The sequence below is a fragment of the Syzygium oleosum genome, unplaced genomic scaffold (assembly GCF_021117445.2).
Source record: "Syzygium oleosum isolate NSW1041296 unplaced genomic scaffold, Sole_v2.1 Sole_v2.14, whole genome shotgun sequence".
Lineage (NCBI taxonomy): Eukaryota > Viridiplantae > Streptophyta > Magnoliopsida > Myrtales > Myrtaceae > Syzygium > Syzygium oleosum.
This window is the reverse complement of record NW_026607498.1, coordinates 1,435,622-1,453,884: the sequence shown is the minus strand read 5'-3', so window position 1 is coordinate 1,453,884 and position 18,263 is coordinate 1,435,622. Positions and strand designations below refer to the sequence as shown.

The 18,263-nt window shown below is 38.6% G+C and overlaps 1 protein-coding gene across 7 annotated transcripts; it reads left to right on the top strand.

The window, feature by feature from the left end:
• The first annotated feature begins 660 nt into the window (after positions 1 to 660).
• LOC115689008 (uncharacterized) lies at positions 661 to 17,999 on the top strand. Of its 7 annotated transcripts, none has more exons than XM_056317550.1 (20): positions 661 to 989; positions 2,049 to 2,304; positions 2,498 to 2,579; positions 2,677 to 2,754; positions 2,854 to 2,913; positions 3,017 to 3,121; positions 4,757 to 4,867; positions 5,208 to 5,249; positions 6,738 to 6,851; positions 6,942 to 7,117; positions 7,912 to 7,991; positions 8,064 to 8,170; positions 8,257 to 8,299; positions 8,416 to 8,507; positions 9,847 to 9,895; positions 10,863 to 10,933; positions 15,585 to 15,704; positions 16,056 to 16,141; positions 17,011 to 17,056; positions 17,666 to 17,999. In XM_056317550.1, exons 2-20 carry the CDS (start codon positions 2,228 to 2,230, stop codon positions 17,696 to 17,698), a joined length of 1,572 nt encoding a protein of 523 aa, XP_056173525.1. In that variant the 5' UTR covers positions 661 to 989; positions 2,049 to 2,227; the 3' UTR covers positions 17,699 to 17,999. The 7 variants fall into 7 exon arrangements, with proteins under 7 accessions (XP_056173525.1, XP_056173522.1, XP_056173526.1 ...); XM_056317547.1 differs by having other exon boundaries at positions 2,045 to 2,304; XM_056317549.1 differs by lacking the exon at positions 661 to 989 and adding an exon at positions 1,004 to 1,134.
• Positions 18,000 to 18,263: the final 264 nt, after the last annotated feature.

Below are 18,263 nucleotides of genomic sequence, written 5' to 3'. Positions count from 1 at the left end.
GTTTCGATCAATAAGACGGTGGAAGTGCCTATCTAGTTAGAGGTGAGCGATTTCAAGGCCGATCGAAGTTCTCATGACCTAATCATTAGAACCGGTTCCCAAAATTTTTTAATCTAGAACCTGCCCTGTCGAAGATTCCGGGAGTTAGTTCCAAGGTCTATCTAGATTTCACCTGTATTCTTAATTGAACGATTACACTTAATCATCACATCTAATGATCACAATTTGCCTCTACAATTCATTGACCACAATCCATATTAAGACACGCGAAGGATACAAAATATTAACAAAGTAAAAGCCGCCCCCCCTCCCCCGATCATGGATTTGGTTAGAAATGGAAATTCGAACGAGTGGTTCCATATCACACGCTCATCATCGGACGTCATGGAATATTAAAGGCTCGGAACGAGATGAAACCTAGCCGTCGGAACCGATTCCCTAATCTTTTGAAACCCGAAACCCACCATGAATATCCCGGTCCCGTCCTCCCGTTCCCTCCGCCCCCGGTTCGAACCCCTGGAACCATGCCCCGCCCCCTAGGGCGGGGTGTGGGGAAGTGAACCGAAGCTTCGCCGCGAGCGACGCGTCGTTTTCGTTCGAATCTCCGCCTTTCAAGTCGAATGTGAAAATTTTTTAACGGACCCGCCCCGCTCTCCACACACGCCCCGTCCTTTGACTATCGCCCTCTCCTTCTTCGTCTTCGTCTTCGTCTTCGTCGTCTTCGTCCTCCGTATGAAACCTCCAGCGACCGCAGCAGCAGCAGCAGCAGCAGCAGCAGGACGCCACCGCCGCGGAAAGTCTCGCTTCCACACCACCACGACGCGGAGGCCGCGTCCCCATCGCGTTCTCTCTCCTCCGCCGTTTCCGCCGCCGCCCCCCTCTCCCTCTCCCTCTCCCTCGCTCTCGATCAATCAATCCATCAATCGATCAATCGATCCTTCAATCGATCGAGGATCCGGCTTCAGCTCCCCGCTTGCGTTCGCGCGCCGGTAATTAATTATTTGCTCGTCCGCTCGATCTGGTTTTGCGGAGCGAGCTCGGGCGGCGGGCGCTCCCCTTTTTCGCGAGTGGCGTGAGGTTTTCCGGCGCCAGCGCTGCTGATTCGTGGCGGCGTGCCGTTGTGGAAGCCCGACGGTTAGTCGCCGGAGCATTGCGCCGAGCCGGAGCGCGTTGAGCTCAGTCGCCTTGTTGCTGAATTGCTTCGCATGTGTTCTCGTGTTTTGTACTGCGCGTGAACTTTCGGAGCAGTGGCGGACATTCTCCTCTTCCTGCTTGAGTTGCAGGGGGTGGTTCTTGATTAATTTCGCGCGGGCGGGGGCTTTGGCGATGCGTGCGGTTGTCGCGTGATTTGTCTCGAACTGGAAAGTTCTGTTTTTTTGTTTTTTTTTTTGATGTAATCCATGACTTGACCAGCCGTGTTTTTTTTTCTTTTTGGAGGAACTGGAGTGTTGGTTTACATGTTTGATGTTAAGACTGCTGGTCTACATAGTCTTGGATTTTCGACGGAGGTCGAGTTATGTTTATCGACCTTGTCGTTCACAGTGAAAACTTGTGTGTTGTTACTTTCGCGGGCGATGACTGTAATTTGAATAATTAGACTGCGTTTTCGATGCCCTTCGTTTCTCTAAATTGGATTTCTTTTTTTGTTTTCGTACTTGTTCTTCGTGTAGCCGACATCAATTAGTGGGGAAATGCCTCTGTTTGGTGTTGCAAACTTGCTTAATCACGTGCTTACTTTTTTATAGCTGCCTCCTTATATTCTTGCATTTTGTTTCGTGAGTAATGATTATTGGTGTTACGGTTCAATTATAGGTCGGTTTATGACTGTAGAAGGTGACCACTCGAGTATGAAAATGACCGATTCTTGATATTATGCCTGTGTGGTTTGAGTGAAACACGGACTGCATAAGAAGATTGCTTATCTGTTAATTTGTTCAACAACTGTAAATAGATACGCACTATATCTGGTCACCATCTCTATTTTCTACAGTAAGATTTATGTTTTGACTTTGATGCTAATTGTAGGCCTTCTTTTTTCTCGTAGATAGCTTCTTACAGCATTCTGGAGCTCACAGCTATCAAAAGAAAGTCGATCAAATCCTCAGAAGCAACATAGGGGTGAAGATTGAAATGCACTAAGATGCAAATTAGGATTGTTAACAATGAAAGTTTTTAGCTGTCTTGCTGGCATAATTTATGTTGAAGAGGATAAAGAATCGGCAGTGTGATGTCTGCCAGTAGAAGCTCAAGAAATGGGCTTAGTGGCAACGGTCTTGGCAGCCAACAATCTGGTGCTTTAAACAGGTTATTATTCTTAGTCAGAAGTAGTGTTTTCTGGGACCTTATTGCATAATGATTTTCTTTTCAGATGCATAAAATCATACTTAGCCTTTCTTTCCTGTTCTGCTGTAACTTCAGTTAACAATACCATGAGATTCACAATTAACTGTCTACTAATTTGAATTATGCAATTTTCTTTTCCTTTACTTTTCCATAGAGGTGGCCTCGAAAGACATTCCCACGAAAGGATTCCCAATGGAGATGGCAAGAGTGATCATTCACACGACCCAGAGACTATGGTACCACTGTTTTGTGACCATTTCTTTTCCTGAACTTTTGCATCAAGTATTGTAGTTTCAGTTAACCTCGCCCTTTTAATCTTTGTTTTCAAAGTAGGAACTTTATGCCCGAGCTAGGGCACAAGAAAAGGAGATCCAGACTCTTCGCGAACAAGTGGCTGCAGCTTGCGTGAATGTATACTCAATATTTCTGTCAGAAGCCTATGTAGATCATTACTCTAGCAGCGTTCTCTAGTATCTCTAACTTGCCACGATGTGGTCCTTATGGTATCAGGAAATGAAGCTCTTGAGTGAAAAATATGCATTAGAGAAGAAATTTGCGGACTTAAGACTGGTCTGTCTTTCTCGTCTTGCATGATATACATCAGAATAGAGCTCGGCAAGTAATATTATGAGGTTCTTTCTGAGTGCTGACATGATTCTGTTTGGTTTTATAGGCAATCGATGAAAAGCAAAATGAAGCCACTGCCTATGCCTCAAACGAACTGGCTCGTAGAAAAGGTGATCTGGAACAAAATCTAAAATTGGCTCATGATCTGAAGGTAAACTGCTGTTCCTTATCCTCAGAAAGCTCCTAACTGCCCTGGTTATTACTGTTGCTTTTCCTTTTCCTCTAAAATGTGGTCAGAACTCGTTTGTATATGAGTCTGTCAAGATTTTTGCAGTGGTTTGGGTCCTTAATCGATATCTTTAAAATTCTGACTCGCAAGCTGAATTGAATTTATGACATTACTAGCTAAATAGGGTAACTGGAAAATTGGGATGAAAGTTTAGTCAGCTTTTTTTTTTTTGGTTGAAAAGTTTATTTTAACTTATATGCTATGAGTTTTAATAATTTTGGTGGAGCCAAGGCTGGTAGCTTGGTTATGCATTGATACAGAAGAATAGTGCTATCATTGCCTGTGATGTTCTAAGGACCATCTTGTTTGTCAGTTTGTCAAAATGAGCCTAAAACCTTGTCAACCTTGCATTACTTTCATTAAGGTGGGAAGAAATGAATGAGCTGCCCCTATCACTTTCTAGACGTTCATAAGCTTCTTAGGACCTCTAAGCTTAAACTGTCTTCACTCTTCCGCAAGCGGTGTTGCCGTTTTATATTCTTAGGACAGTCTGCATTTGGAAACTAGCTCTCTAACCAGCAAGCTCAATTAGTGAAAGCTTCATGAGGTACCGTTAAAAAGGTTGTTTCTGAGGTATGTATCATAGACTTGCCTACTTATTAAAAGTCAGACTAATTGTCCTTAATAATTCAGTCCATCATCCATGTGATAGCTATTAAGAAACACAGCTGAACGTAGAATCTATGAGCGAGGATGCCCCACCGTTACACGGTTGGGAGTGATTCGTGGGGATGAAGATTTGATTGGCTCTAGTAGAAGAGAGGACCAAAATAGAATGAAACCTTTGGTCTAGTTAATGTTCCCGTCAGAGAACAGCCAACTTATTCATACGAGCCAAACAGGGACAATTGAGAGAATCTTGCTTTGGATTGGTTATCAAGCTGGTGTTGCATTCTATAATCTTATATTTTCTTGTATGTTTTAGTCTTAATGGCATAGTTGACATTTATCTGATTGCTTAAGCGGCAGAAAGTCTGTGATTCAGAAACTCTACCTATAGTATTGACTGGTTGGCCACCCCTGAGTTTGGATAGTGGTTTCCTGGTCTTTAGATGTGTATGGAATGGGTAAATGTACTAAGCTTGGTACTTGATGGATTTCCCATCTGACTGGATGGCTACATTACAAAAAGCTTGGTGATGATGTAATAAATAGAGCAATTTTAAAGGTAGTTGTGGTTGATGAAAAATATTATAATGTTGGTCAAGTGAGAAGGATATCAGTTAAATCTTGTAGTTCCGCATTTTTGTTCTTTCTTAACTTCAACACTTCCTGTGTACTTGGTTTCATAGTTCTTCTTTTATTTATATATTATTCTTCTACCAGATAAGTCTATTCAGCATTCGTTTTACTGGAATATCATCTATGTGATTTGCTTGCATTTTCTACCATGTCTTGATTGTTATCATAGTGTTGCTCTCTTTGCTATTAGCTTTCGGTGAAGTGTCATATTTTTCGCTGGGGTGCTGCTTTTAACCTTCTTTTTCAATCTCTTTAGATATATGTGTTTAATAGAATGCTTTTGCTGTATAAGTTGCAAGTTTGATTTTCCTCCAGGAGACAGAGGATGAAAGATACATGTTTGTGTCTTCCTTGCTTGGCTTGTTGTCTCCATATGACATATGGCCACCAGTCTTGAATGCCACTGTTATATCCACATACATTAAGGTAGAAATATTTTTCTCTTTGATATGCTTGTGAACATTTAAAATTGCCATCTAGTACAATTGGAAACCAAAATTTAAAATTACTCAGCAAATGTTGCATTAATGCACGTATGGTATTAATTTTGCAATGGAAGGCTGTGTCCACCGTGGACTGTAATCTGGTTAGAGAATCGCGACACTGTAAAGTTTTACATGGCTCCATGTGATAATTTCTTTTAAATCTGCATGAATCAATATTGGATTATTTGAGTGAAATTTTCTCATCTATTAGTTATATAACCTATCTTTTGCATCTCTTCATACTGTATTTCTTCATTTCCTTCTTTTTTAATTGTCCGCAGCGTTTGCATGATCAATTAAATTGGAAGATTAGAACTTCAGAGGTAATCCTGTAAACATTGCATTATTTTGTTACATTACCATCCTTCTGTTCCTCTCTCTTCTGACATAGCATTCTAGTTGTATCTGTGTGCTCCTTAACTCCGATTATGTACTTCCGTTTTTAATGTTAACTGTGCTTAAAATGGTTGGACTGGTGATAGTTATGGTGTAAACAATATCACAGTAAATAGCAGTTAATCTTGTTTATCAAACTTTTTGGTGTTCCATGATGCAGTTGGGTTGTGTATCACATACGGATTTGATTAGCACTGTTTGCTTAGTTAACCTGGCTTCATTCATATGCAAAGAAGATTAATTTGCTTGGTGATTCCACCTAGCTTGAGTTTTGATATCCATCTCTGCAAAATCCTAATGAAGTTTCATTCTCCCCTTTAAGTGAAATGTGTTGCTTCCTAAGATGGAGGGTCCTCTTCCTCTTGCAAAATGTTGCAATTAAAACTTAAAACTTCTAGAAAATGCTAGAATTTAAATTTAAATCAAACTTCAAATTAAGATTAAAGCTTTTAAAAGATTGTTAAAGTTTGCTAGTAATGTAGTAGTGTGATGGTGGCTTTTTCTTGAATTGCTTGTGAGCATTATAAGCATACAATGATGAGCACATATAATATGTATTGTGGTCAAATGGTAAAGAAAAATTAAATTTAAAGAGTCATTGAAGCTTTTGAATCGTGTCATACTCTAAAGGGGTTCTGTCTCGTGAAGGGCTTAGTGAGCATGAGTACATGATCGTTGACTCACGTGATTTATAAATTAATTCTTCTACAATTACTATAGAATCGCGTAACATTGAATTGGTTCTCTCTTGAAGCCTTAGCAAGCATAAGTGCGTGATCATTAGCTCAATATTTTATGATCTGGTTAGATTGTAGATCCTTCCCATGTTAGATAAAAGCTAATCACTAAGTACATGGAATGAAACTGATTTGAACGAATGAGCCATCTCTTAAACTGAAAATTGAACTAATTTTCTCTGGATTAGCATTGCAAATAAAGCATTGCTGGCAATGTACTTATGTATTCAGTCAAACTAATTGGAGGGATCTAAGGGCCTCCTTATTCAAATTAGGGAATTAGCTATCATTGTAGACGATGATTTTTACCCTCAAACTGTAGCAACATTATGTTCCTTGGCATCAAATGAGCATTTTACTACCTCAGATGTTTCAAAATTGCTTATGGACATGTTCTATAACTGCATAAGTATCTGGTAACTTCTTTCTCTTCTGAGTACTTCCTCCTTGTAAATATGAGTTATCAGTATTACAGTCTATTTAGTTTTATGCTCACAAGTAATATAGAGTTGCCTTTTTTATGCACTTATCGTAGTAGATTTGTGCTAGAGCTTCGAGAAATGTATTGGATTTCATAATCTGTCTTGTTGATAGTTTGTGTATGTGCTATTGGACCTGAGAAAATTTCTGAAGACATGTACTTAGCTTCCTTTGCACTGATTTGAAAATCTCAAACAGGATAAAATTAGAGAAGCAGGAAATGCAGGAGGAATCAATATCGGGAATGCTTCAGATGTTAAAGACAATTATTGGGCTGGCATGCCGACAAGACAAGTTCCCCAAAGATCGATGGTAACTTCGGCATGTGTTCTACTTGTCGAGTACAAACTGTAATCTTATGTCTGCTATTTATATTCCTGCTCTTCTGTGCACGATCATCAGGGTGTTTCCGATCGAGACACATATAAAGATGGAGATGCTATGGAGCTAACGAACAATTTGTCAAAGTTTACGCATTACAATCAACCTACCTCTATGCAGAACTTAGCATTTGATCATGCAATGAGCCAGCAACCGGGTACTGATAATGCAGGAGAGTTCGCATTTGATACACACAGGTTGGCATTTTTCACATTTTATATCCTGTTGGCATTTTAAGAAGTCGGTGCAGAGGTGTCAGTTTTTATTGGGAATTAGAGATATTGATGTTGGACATTGCGCTTGGCCTATTATGGGAATATAATGGTTTTGTGCTACAAGGTATATGGACCATAGGAGAACTGTGACATTTTGAGGAGCTCAGAGTTTCATTTTGACCATTTATTGAGTTTTCCTATGAAAACCAATTCATAATCTTCATAGGTTGATTCTTTTCGTCTTTTTATTATTGTTGTATAGGCCGTTGATGTTCAAGTTTGTTCTTTCATCTTCTGATGGTTGTAAAAGCACCCTCAACTATTTTTGCTAGGGTGTTAGTTTATGTAGCAGATTGCATTGTGTATAATTATTTCCTATATCTGGTTCTTATGCCTTATAACTTTTATTCCTTACATATCCTTTTAAACGTCACCAAGAATTTTCTGCTACGGCTCCTGCCAAACTTCACTCGTTTTAAGTTTGTGGCTGTAAAATTAGATCAGCATGTATTGTTTGAGACTTGGTGCCTGATGCTAATATAAGTTCCATAAAACAGTGATCTGTTATCTAAACATGTATTGAGTTAGTGTAACGTGTATTATTGACATTGGTGCTTGAGTTGAAATTCAGTTCTGTAGAACATATGCTGTTACAGAAAGAAGTTTAGGCCTGATGTATCTTTAATTAGAGCAAGACTTCTCTTTGAGCAAGATTTCTATTGTTACCAACATATCCTTTAATGTAACATCCAAGGTGTTGGACCAATTCCTTGTAGGTCTTCAGATAAAACAATGATGGAGGCAGTATCCCGAACTCCTAACAATGACGACAATATTGCTTCCAGTGCTTCTCAAGGTGCGTACACTCTCATAGGTACAACTAGTAAAGGAGTTCTGATTTATTCTCATGTGCCTTGGTTCAATTCAGGGGGACCGGGTATAGAAGGTTTTCAGATTGTTGGTGAAGCTACACCAGGGAACCAACTTCTTGGGTGTGGATATCCTGTCCGTGGAACTTCTCTTTGTATGTTTCAGGTGATACTCTAGTATATGTACTTTCTTTCGGCTGCTGTACATGTTCAGAAAGCTAAAGTTTGCCCTGTCAATGTTGGCAAAATCAGTGGGTCCGTCATCTTCCTGATGGTACTACGCACTACATTGAAGGTAACTGGTGTAATAAAGTCTTAATTTGTGGGGAATTTCGTCGCCAATGAACAAAAAATTCGTGTCAATTCTCTATGGAGCTTTTGTGTTAACTTTCTTTGGGCGTACTGACTCAGGCGCGACAAATCCAGAATATGTTGTTACTGCTGATGACGTTGACAAGATTATTGCTGTTGAATGCATACCAATGGATGACCAAGGCCGTCAGGTATTCTCCATCCTTCTCTGAATTTATATTCACACTGACAGGATCTATCATGCACTACAATATAAATCGGCAAGAGTCAATATGAAGCCCATAGGTTTAAGTGTCGTCAAAGATTGTAGAAGATAGTTTTGGCAGTGAAATACTTTTTCTTTGTAGTATTCTTTGTGATTTCATGCATTAGCATGTTTCTACTTGGCCAGCGGCAGAAAGTTGCTAATCATGTCGAGGGACTTTCCATTTCCTGATTCACACACTTTCAAGGAATTGGTCATGTTTTTTTAAGTACGTATAGAGGTCTAGACAAAGATTAGCACTATGTGGGTTGCTAGTTTGAGCATCAATCTTTATCAGCTCAAGGATCATGTAAGAATCTCTGTATGCATAACCCAAACCTCAGCATGGCCAATAAAGAAGAATTTTTAGCTGTGAGACCATTATAAGTGGGTACTGCAGTGGTTGCCTATATAATTGCAATGGAGCAATGTCATATCTTGCTTCTCTACTTGGAGAGACAATTCTGGGTCTATGTAATGGTGGTTTTTAATATGGTACCTTAAGTTGCCATCAGATTACTTGAAGATCTCTCCTTGAGATCTGCTTAAATATCTTTTAGACCGGAAAGATCTCTCTTTGAGACCCCCTTTCTTCATTTTGAAACCTTGTTGGATTTGATAGTCTCTTATCTCTTTCAGACCCAATTCCACACCAAGTATGGCTAATTGTTTAACCAATATCCTCAATGAGAGATGATATTCGGGGTCGAGCTCACAATTAACTTGAAAAAGTCCTGGATCAATGACCTTCTTATAGTCCTTGAGGTAGCTAGAATTGTTAGAGTAAGTGAAAAGAACTTCTCGTAGTCTTTGGGGTTCATCTACCTTTGGTGGGCTTTCTCATGATCGTAAAATAGAGAGAGCCAAAGTCACATCTGCTTTGTCTGCTGTTGTTTTTGCGAACAACCTTCCACTCTTGTCCATCTGCAGTTTTTACATTGCTCTTCTTAGATTCGTTGGGTTGTCGCAGAATAATTTATCGATTGTCATACATGATGTCTAATTGGGGATTTAATTCTGGAAGCAGCCTTAGGTGTCTCTCTTTAAGTTCGCATCCACCGTAAATTAATAAATATCTGGATTTGTGCTACAATAGCACGCAACATACCATGACTTGGTTGCACCTATTGCCTTTTCTCCATATACTGCTTCTGTTTGAAAGCCTTTTCTTACCTTGTATTGTAGAGTTTTTCTTCATATGGACGAGCGATTCATTAGAAGTGTTGCTTAGTCCGTCTATGGTATGTTAGATAGAATATTAATTGTTGTGCTTAACTTGTATGCAGGGGGACATTGTGAGGCTTTTTGCTAATGACCAGAATAAAATAAAATGTGGTAAGTACGTAAATAAAGGGTGGATTTGCAAAGATGTTCCTATTGGATTGCTTTCTAGGTTAGAACTGAGGACTATCTCCCGTAAACTCGAAGAATCAGTACTTATATTGATACGTCCATAAAGTGGCTCCAGCAAAAGTCTTTCATCCTTTTCTGCTTGCTTGGACCACGAGCGGATAGATTTGAAGGTTCAACTAAGTGAGCAATCTGTTCATTGATAATAGTGGGACCATGAAAATTATCTTGTATATTGGGCGTTCAGCAACCCTTGGACATGAAAAAGGAATACGGTAAAACCATCCAGAATTAAAGAAGCGAAAACTATAGATCACTTACAAAATGGTCAGACAAGTTCCAATCTTCAGAAGCTCTATGGTGACCTTTTGCTGTAAAATTCTCTAAATCGAAAGAAGAACCTTTTGTGCTTATTCTTCTGGAATGCTTTTCGGTATGTCTCAGTGTTCCTTTTTCCACCTAATGATCAGACAACATGTACTTTTCCTAAATTTTTTCAAGAATAGGACATGACTTATATTAGGCACAGGGTTCAACTTGGCCTCAAGGAAAATGGACTGATTGTCCCAATGTGGGCCTTGTAAGAAATTTATTCACCAGCTATGCAAATATTTCTCCGTCAAAGGAGTATATTGGACCTAATATCATCGACTGTGCACATGTTTCCTGATTCTTCTTTGACTGTGTAGGCGTGACTTGTAATGCTTGTTCTATGGCTTTTCTTGTCTGTCTCTTCGTTTCAGACTGCAAGGTTTTCTAATCTTTCTTGTATGCATGATTGTTTCTTTTGTAATTATTGCATCTTTAACTGGTTTAGTTAACTAATGCATCAGTAGTGCAGAGTCTATAAAATATCAGAATAATTAATGTAGTTAGCATGTTCTAGCTTGCTCAACAAATTTTCCCCTGAAGTGAATGCTTTATCATGGCTTATTGATTAGCTTCATTGCAGACGCAGATATGCAGATGGACATCAATAAATATCTTTCTAGTGGTCTGGCCATGTTTAATATTCTAATGCTGGTAAGTTGTGGTTGGCTGTGCTGTAAATGTTACCCCTCTTGTTTTAATGTTGCTATGATCTGTATCTTACTCTAATATGTTACGTTTACTACTGCCTGCTGTGATATTCACTTATGTAGTTGAGGTCATGGGATTTTGAACCCCTGACCTCGCGTCCTTAGCTCTGCCCCTAGACCAAGTGGCTATTGGAAGGATACACTAAAGCCGGTAGTGAAAAATAGTGGTCGAAATACTCTTTTGAAGTAATGTTGGAGGAATTTCAAACTATGCACTCTCTCCTTTGCTAAGATCATTTCTTGGGAGGGAGATTGATCTTATGCATATTTTCAAACTTCTCTATTACCAAGATGCCATTAGCTTGGTTTTCCTTTAGCTGGTTAATGTTATTTTGCGTGAAAATGCAAGTTTTGTCGAAGATGTAGAATTCTCAGATCTGCTGGACACAAATCATTGCCCTTGCTTGTCTGAGCTTGTAAAGCACTGGGTAAAATCGGTTGACTTAAGCCTCCAACTTGTTTTTTACAAATTGGTGTACTTGCGTATGCTGAACTGGGGCAATATAGAGAATTTTATGAACAGGAAAAGAAAGAAATTTTAGAGAAACAGAAATTAAAGGTGGTTTCATGTAGGACTATGAGTCCCAAATATAGTGAGCCCCATTAAGATTGAACTTCGAAAGCAACTTGGTTCCAATAGATAAAAGAGAACTAGGGGTGAGCGGTTCCAGGTTCCACCTGAAACCTGGAACCTACCCTCGGGTACAGGTTCGTCATTTTTCGGAACCTGGAACTTACCCGTCGGAACCTAGAATTCCAGGATAGGTTCCAGGGTCTAACAGGTTCTTTTTTTATTTATTTCATTTTTAGTTAAACAAAACGAAAATGAACGCAACAATACTGAACAAGCTTGTCATTCACCAAAGATAATTCAAAAGACTAGTTTTCTTGGCATTACGGTTCAAATAAATACAATTAAAATGAGAAGTTATTGCGTGAATCGATACTAGAATGAGTGATTTCATGTTCTGTACAGGTTCCACCTGGAACCTAGAACCTACCCATGAGAATAGGTTCCTCATTTTTTGAACCTGGAACCTACCTTATCACAGGTTCCAAGGTCTACTCAGGTTTCACCTATATTATTAATTGATGATTGCAGTGAATCATCACCTTTATTGACCACAACTTATATTTAGACACATGAAGAATATGAAACATTAACAAGTCATAAAATGAAAGCTCAGACTAGTGGTTCTAGATTATACGCTCATCATCTAATGCCATGAAACACTGCAGGATCATGTGAAGATATAGATCAAGAAAAAATACAAAAAATTTGTTTAAGTTTCAGGTTCCCGGTTTCAGGTCCCAAGTTCCACCTACCTAGAACCTGGAACCTACCCTTCGAAACAGGTTCCCCAATTTTTGGAATCTGGAACCAACTCTGCATACCTAAGAACTTGGAACCTACAAGTTCTCATCAGTCGGGTTCTTAGGTTCTAGGTTCTACCCTGGAACCATGCTCACCCCTAAAGAGAACCTTGCACCTAAGAAATAATTTAAAATATCAAGGTCAACAACTTAAATTTAACCATAAAAACTTAAAAGCAATTTTCACACTGAACTAACCTACACTGTAATAGTGATCGATAGAAGAATTCTAATAGTAGGACTGTTATTTTGAATCATTCAATATATAACTAAGTTTCTTTGCTCAATGTTCACCACCAACTTCATGTGATACTTTCTTTTTCTCTTTGACATGCACATTAATGGAACGTCGATGTGTCATATGACCTTTCTCCACGCCACAAGCAAACATTATTATTGCTTTGAGTTGTGCCTGAATCCATGAGTTCTCATGATCTCTTCCTCACAACCAACAATGTCAGATGATCCAAGTTCTTCATCCTTAGGGATGATTACTTCTTATACTTGATCCGGAGCATTTTAACTAATTTTTTCTGAAGAGCGGCTTGATGAAATTGTTAAAACATACCACGTTTCTTATCTACCTTTGACTAGTCTTTATATAAACGTAGTCCCTAATTCACCTAATAGCCATAGTCGATAGGATCCCAATCTGGATCGTAGGATCATGATTTAAAACTTAAGAAACGGTCCAGATCATAAGTAGGATATTAATTTGCTAGGGTATTAACATGGTCCTGATCTTAGGCAGAGAAAATTGTAGGGTAAACCGGATACCACCAATCCAATTTTGATATATTTTAACCTCGCAAGCTGTTTATCATGATATTGAGGTTGCAAAATCAAATTTTCTCTAAAAGTAGTTTAAAGATGACAAAAGCTTTAACGTCCTGCTTTTTTAAGTATTAATATCACGCAATGTTCATAATGAGTAAATCTCATGTAACTGTGCAAGATTGTTTTATTGTTGTTCTAATTTTTATGGTCTTACAATCCTAGATCTGAACCTTTAGGCACCTCCATTGATCCTAAGTAGAATTCCAATCCTAACAACCTTGATAGTAGCTTAAGCGTTTGGGTTGAAAATTTTAATGTGATATTGGAGCTAACTTTCAGTTGTTCATGCGCCATTTCCTGTGTGTCGTTTTGCATGTGATTCCTGTCCACATGATATTCTTAAATGGGTTTGGTCATGATAAGGGGTGTTAAAGTATCTCACATTGCATGTCTGTACGGTTGATTAAGTCTTGTATATATGTAGTCTCCCTCCATCTAATAGATTAAGCTTTTGGGCTGGAAATTATAAATATAGATGGCGTCTAAATTGGTTGCTACTCTTGGCAAGGTGAAGCTTCTTTAGTGGCTCAAACTTTTCATCAAATTTTTCTTAAGTGTACCCAAAATCCACTTTTTTGCAAGACTTCGAACTTGGTATCCAAATCAGTGTCCAACATATTGGAAGTTAAATAGTAATAGTACAGTCGCTTTGATATCAAACCCTTAGGAGATTGAGTCCCAAAATAGCGAGCCTCGTTTGGATTGAATTCTGAGAGGGACATGCTTGTAATTATGTTTATGCAGAATTTTTTAGGCATTATGCCTAAAGCACACCTAGCCTGTCTCAATAATCAGACTTGAGAATTGCATGACTCACTGTTCAAAAGCAAACAACTGATAAAATTCAATAACCTTCATAACCTTCTAACAAGGGCAGAATTACAACCGTTTGTATAACACTCTTAAACTGCTCATAGTCCAAATAGAAACAATAAAGATCCTACTTCAAATGGAAATAACATTCTTACTGAATTGGTAGACTTTTGACTCTATTTAATAAATACGTTAGGATTCTTATGTAAGTTATGGATATACACAAAGGTCCATCTTAACCAAAACTTGGTGACAATGTCATAATTTCAATCGCTATCCGCTTCTTCTTTAAATGTTCTTTTTTTTTTTTTCCGATTTTGTGGGCTTCATCATTATATAAGTGAAAGAAAGTGAAGGTGATTATGAAAATAGTAATGGACTTAATAAATTCTGGGTGCGCATAGAGATGGTGCATACAGTATCAGGTCTAGTTGAGTTACTGGCCTGGTTGTTGATTGGTAAAGCTAGACTATTACCTTCTTGCTGGCATAAATTATGGTCAACAACATTGAGGCTCACAATCTTGATGAAAGATGAGGATCCAATATGTCCAAAGGTGAAGGGCAGGCAGTGCAGGTTGCTGGGACTGGTTAGTCGCATGCCTATTTGGATGAAGTGTGATTGGCATGAACTTTCTAGGTTTAATACCTACAGCGGCATGAAATGATCAGGAATGGCCGATTGGTCGGGAGAATTCCAGCAGGGAATGGAATTGACATAATTGGTGCCTACTGTTGCTTCTTGCGCTACCAGTGTCAAGCGAAGATGGGGTGTGATGAGATTAGAGGTAGCGGCGGTGATTTTCTCCTTGATGGACTTTATGGAATGGTCTCATTGAGAACTTCTGGTGTAGGGATCAGTCATTGCTAGTTCTCAATTCTTATCTGCCCGCACTGTTGACAGGGTGCAGGATGACACATTACTGTCTTTCTTTCCTTCTTTTATCAGGATTATGGCATGACGGAAATACAGTGCTGATATACAAGAAAAACGGATATGACCCTTATATATAGAGTAGATTTGGAATTTTGATAGCGAAGACTATCTGATTTGACTGATGAACACATCTAGAATTTTTCTTGACCGCATGAAGAAAATTTTATTACTAAGTTTCTAAATCGGTGCTTTTTGGTTTCTTTTCATTAAAAGCATGCAACTCTTACAATGTCCCAATCATGTTATGATGGTCTAAATTTCTTCAGTGTGAATTACATCTATGATCTTACAAGGCTGTGGTCATTCAACTGTGATCTAATTTTTGGCTATTAACTTACAGACTTGATTATCTTTAGAATGATCAATAATTAGCTCCTTTCCTATTGAGAAAATCAGGTCGCCCTTTTCTTTTTCTTTCGATATGGTAGGGGTCTCAGACCAGGGTTTTCTTGTGGGAATCACTAGTGTACTCAAATGTTTTTCGATGTTCAGTATCATTAATTATGATTTTTGTCTTCCCTAATCGCTAAATCAGTTTGAAATTAAACTCTCGATGCCACTTTAGTTTATTCGGGCTGTTGTTTTTTCAGTGGCAAGTTCTGCATGTGACAGTCCATGATCTTAACTATATACAGGTTGACTCTTCTGAGAATTGGGAACAAGCTGCCCTAATTTTGGGACGGTCTAGCTACGAGATCAAAATCATTAGAACAGGAGCGGTACTAATTGCTGAGAAGTTCTCAAAGCAGTCGTCTGTAAGTGAAGTGCTTGTAAATTTAACGTATGTTGGATAGCACATGCATTAGACGGACATTCAGTCATGCACAAGTTAGAATAATTGAACTCGAAGTTCCATAACATTGATGGATGTTGTAGATATATGGTTACTGCAAATGGTTTTTAGCAGTCTTGCTTACCAAGATAAATATATTGCCTTTTGAAAGAGCTGCTTGTTAATACAGTGAAGATATGCCCAAGTTGTTTTGATTTGCTTTCACAAAAGATTTTTTCACTGTATTACTTCACATTGGCATAAAAGTCGATGAAAGTCACAATTTTTGGGTTATACTTCAAGTAGAGGAACTTATATGACACTATTCTTGCAGATAAAAGTTCCTTCTGGGCTCTCAACGCAGTTTGTTTTGACTTGTTCAGATGGATCGTTCTTTCCTATAAACACATACGGCGTCCGGTAATACATATTTTGATATGTATATTAATTGTCACCATTTGCCTTTATTTGCTATACACGTTTTGATAGTTAAATTTCTTCTTACCCTGAAAAGTTTATTATTTTAAATTTTCATTTCTTCTATCAATGAGAGTCTCAAAGGTAAATACGAGAAGTTGAACTCTTGGCTTTATTAGCCTGTATAAAGTGAGAATATTTTAGAGGATATGAGTAATTTATGCCTGTTGATTCTATGCCAGGATACTGCATTGCTAATACAGCCAGCATACTATTTTAACTTTTGGACGAACAAAAGCCCCAGGATGGCTTGCATCTACACTATGTGTAATTTATCACTTGGTGATAGCTACACTGGTTAACCTTCTACATCAAATGCGGAAACTAAATAATTTTCCTGCTGCAACTGTCCTGTAAAATGCCCATGCCAACTTGAGCTATTATGATAAACTGCGGCCTCTTTTTTCCTCTTTCTTATTGATAAGCTTTGGACCTTGAGCCACAAACCACGCAATATAACGATGTTTTCAGGTGTTCATCCTGGATAAATAACGATAATTATTCCCTAACAGGATAATGCATGACAAGGTCTTGATGATTGAGTTTCTCTGGATAAAGTTCCATCATGTTTTATCCCTCTCCCCATAAAAGTGAACTCATAAGAACGTAGAATCATCATCTTTTGTTCGGCAATCGGCCTCTCCAAAGTTTTGATACCCATTGGCCTGTGATTTTTGTCATCTCACCTGTTTATATGTTCTAAACAGAAGCATTCCTACTACACATTTATTCTCTGTTCTCTCTCGTGCATTGGATAGAGCTTGATTAAAACGCCAATTCTTGAAATGATGTTTTTCGTGTTACTTTTGTAGAGAACGCGACACTCTTGTGGTGACTATGAGAACGTTCCAAAGCAAGGTACTTTTCCTGGTCAAACAGCTGTTGGGAGGACCCTTCCGTCCTGCTCTTTCTAGTAAAATGTGCATTAATTTCCTGGATCTGCTTGGGATTTTGACAACTTGCTTTACAATAGAGCTTGATATGGATTTATGCTTATTGGTATATGGATTTTTTTATTTATATTGGCCCCGGGCTCCTCTTCGTTCTGTGTACCGTGTCAGTCCACTACGCAACCTTTGCATTGGATACTTGTCAATTAGAGGCATAGATCCAATTCCATTCTTCATGTAATGAAAGCATGTACATGCGAATACAAACAGCAGGTATCCCACCCAAGTATTGGCTACCAAAGTTAGAAGGACGATATCCAAGCGAAGAGTTCCGATCTGTTGTACCATGTAACTATGAAATATTTATCAGAGTCGAAAATAGGCTGCTTAGACATATGCTTGATACACAATGTGATCGTTCCTGACAGCTTATTAAGTTTTTTTAGAAACACAGCTGTTCAATAAAGGCAAAAGATGCTAATTGTGCATGTTGTCTTCTTCTTCTTCTTTTTTTGTTGCTTTTTTCTTTTTTATTCCGGTATATTTACTCTGATTTTCCAATGTCTTCCATGTACAGGCTCTGGACGACAAGAGAAAAGCAAGAGCATAGACTTAGGGAAGTCGGTCGGTAGTGTCGATAGTAAAATTTCCCCCCACTATAGAAATTCAGAAACAATGATTTAATGTCGAGGCTTGTCATTTGATTTTGATAATTTATGTTATAATTTTTTCGTCTTCTACGAGCTGTAATTTTTTGACCATAGGCATATTACTACACGGCCTGCATTAATCGGCGAATCTCTCCTTGACTGGAACTTCTGTCATGAGCTCTACTCTACATGGTCAGGGCTGTCTGAAATGCCAATGTCTTGGTTTTATATGCCGTATTCCGAGTAACCGTTCTTCTTCAATGTTCGAATTGAAATTTGCCGTCTCCCTTTCATTTTTCTTTTCGGGCTAGGGAAAGAGACTTTCTTCTGAACAGGATAAAAATTTTGGTGGAGTGGAACTTTGGCTTGCTCACTTCGTCACCGAGCTTCAAAAGAAGGGCCTCGAAAAAATTCGAGGTCGGTAAATGTTTTTGTTTGACAGTTGAAATGCAACTCGATTGGAAGGCCGTGATCTGTGAATGGACGAATTGCTGCCGGAATTGGGGAATGAAGATGTGATTTGCT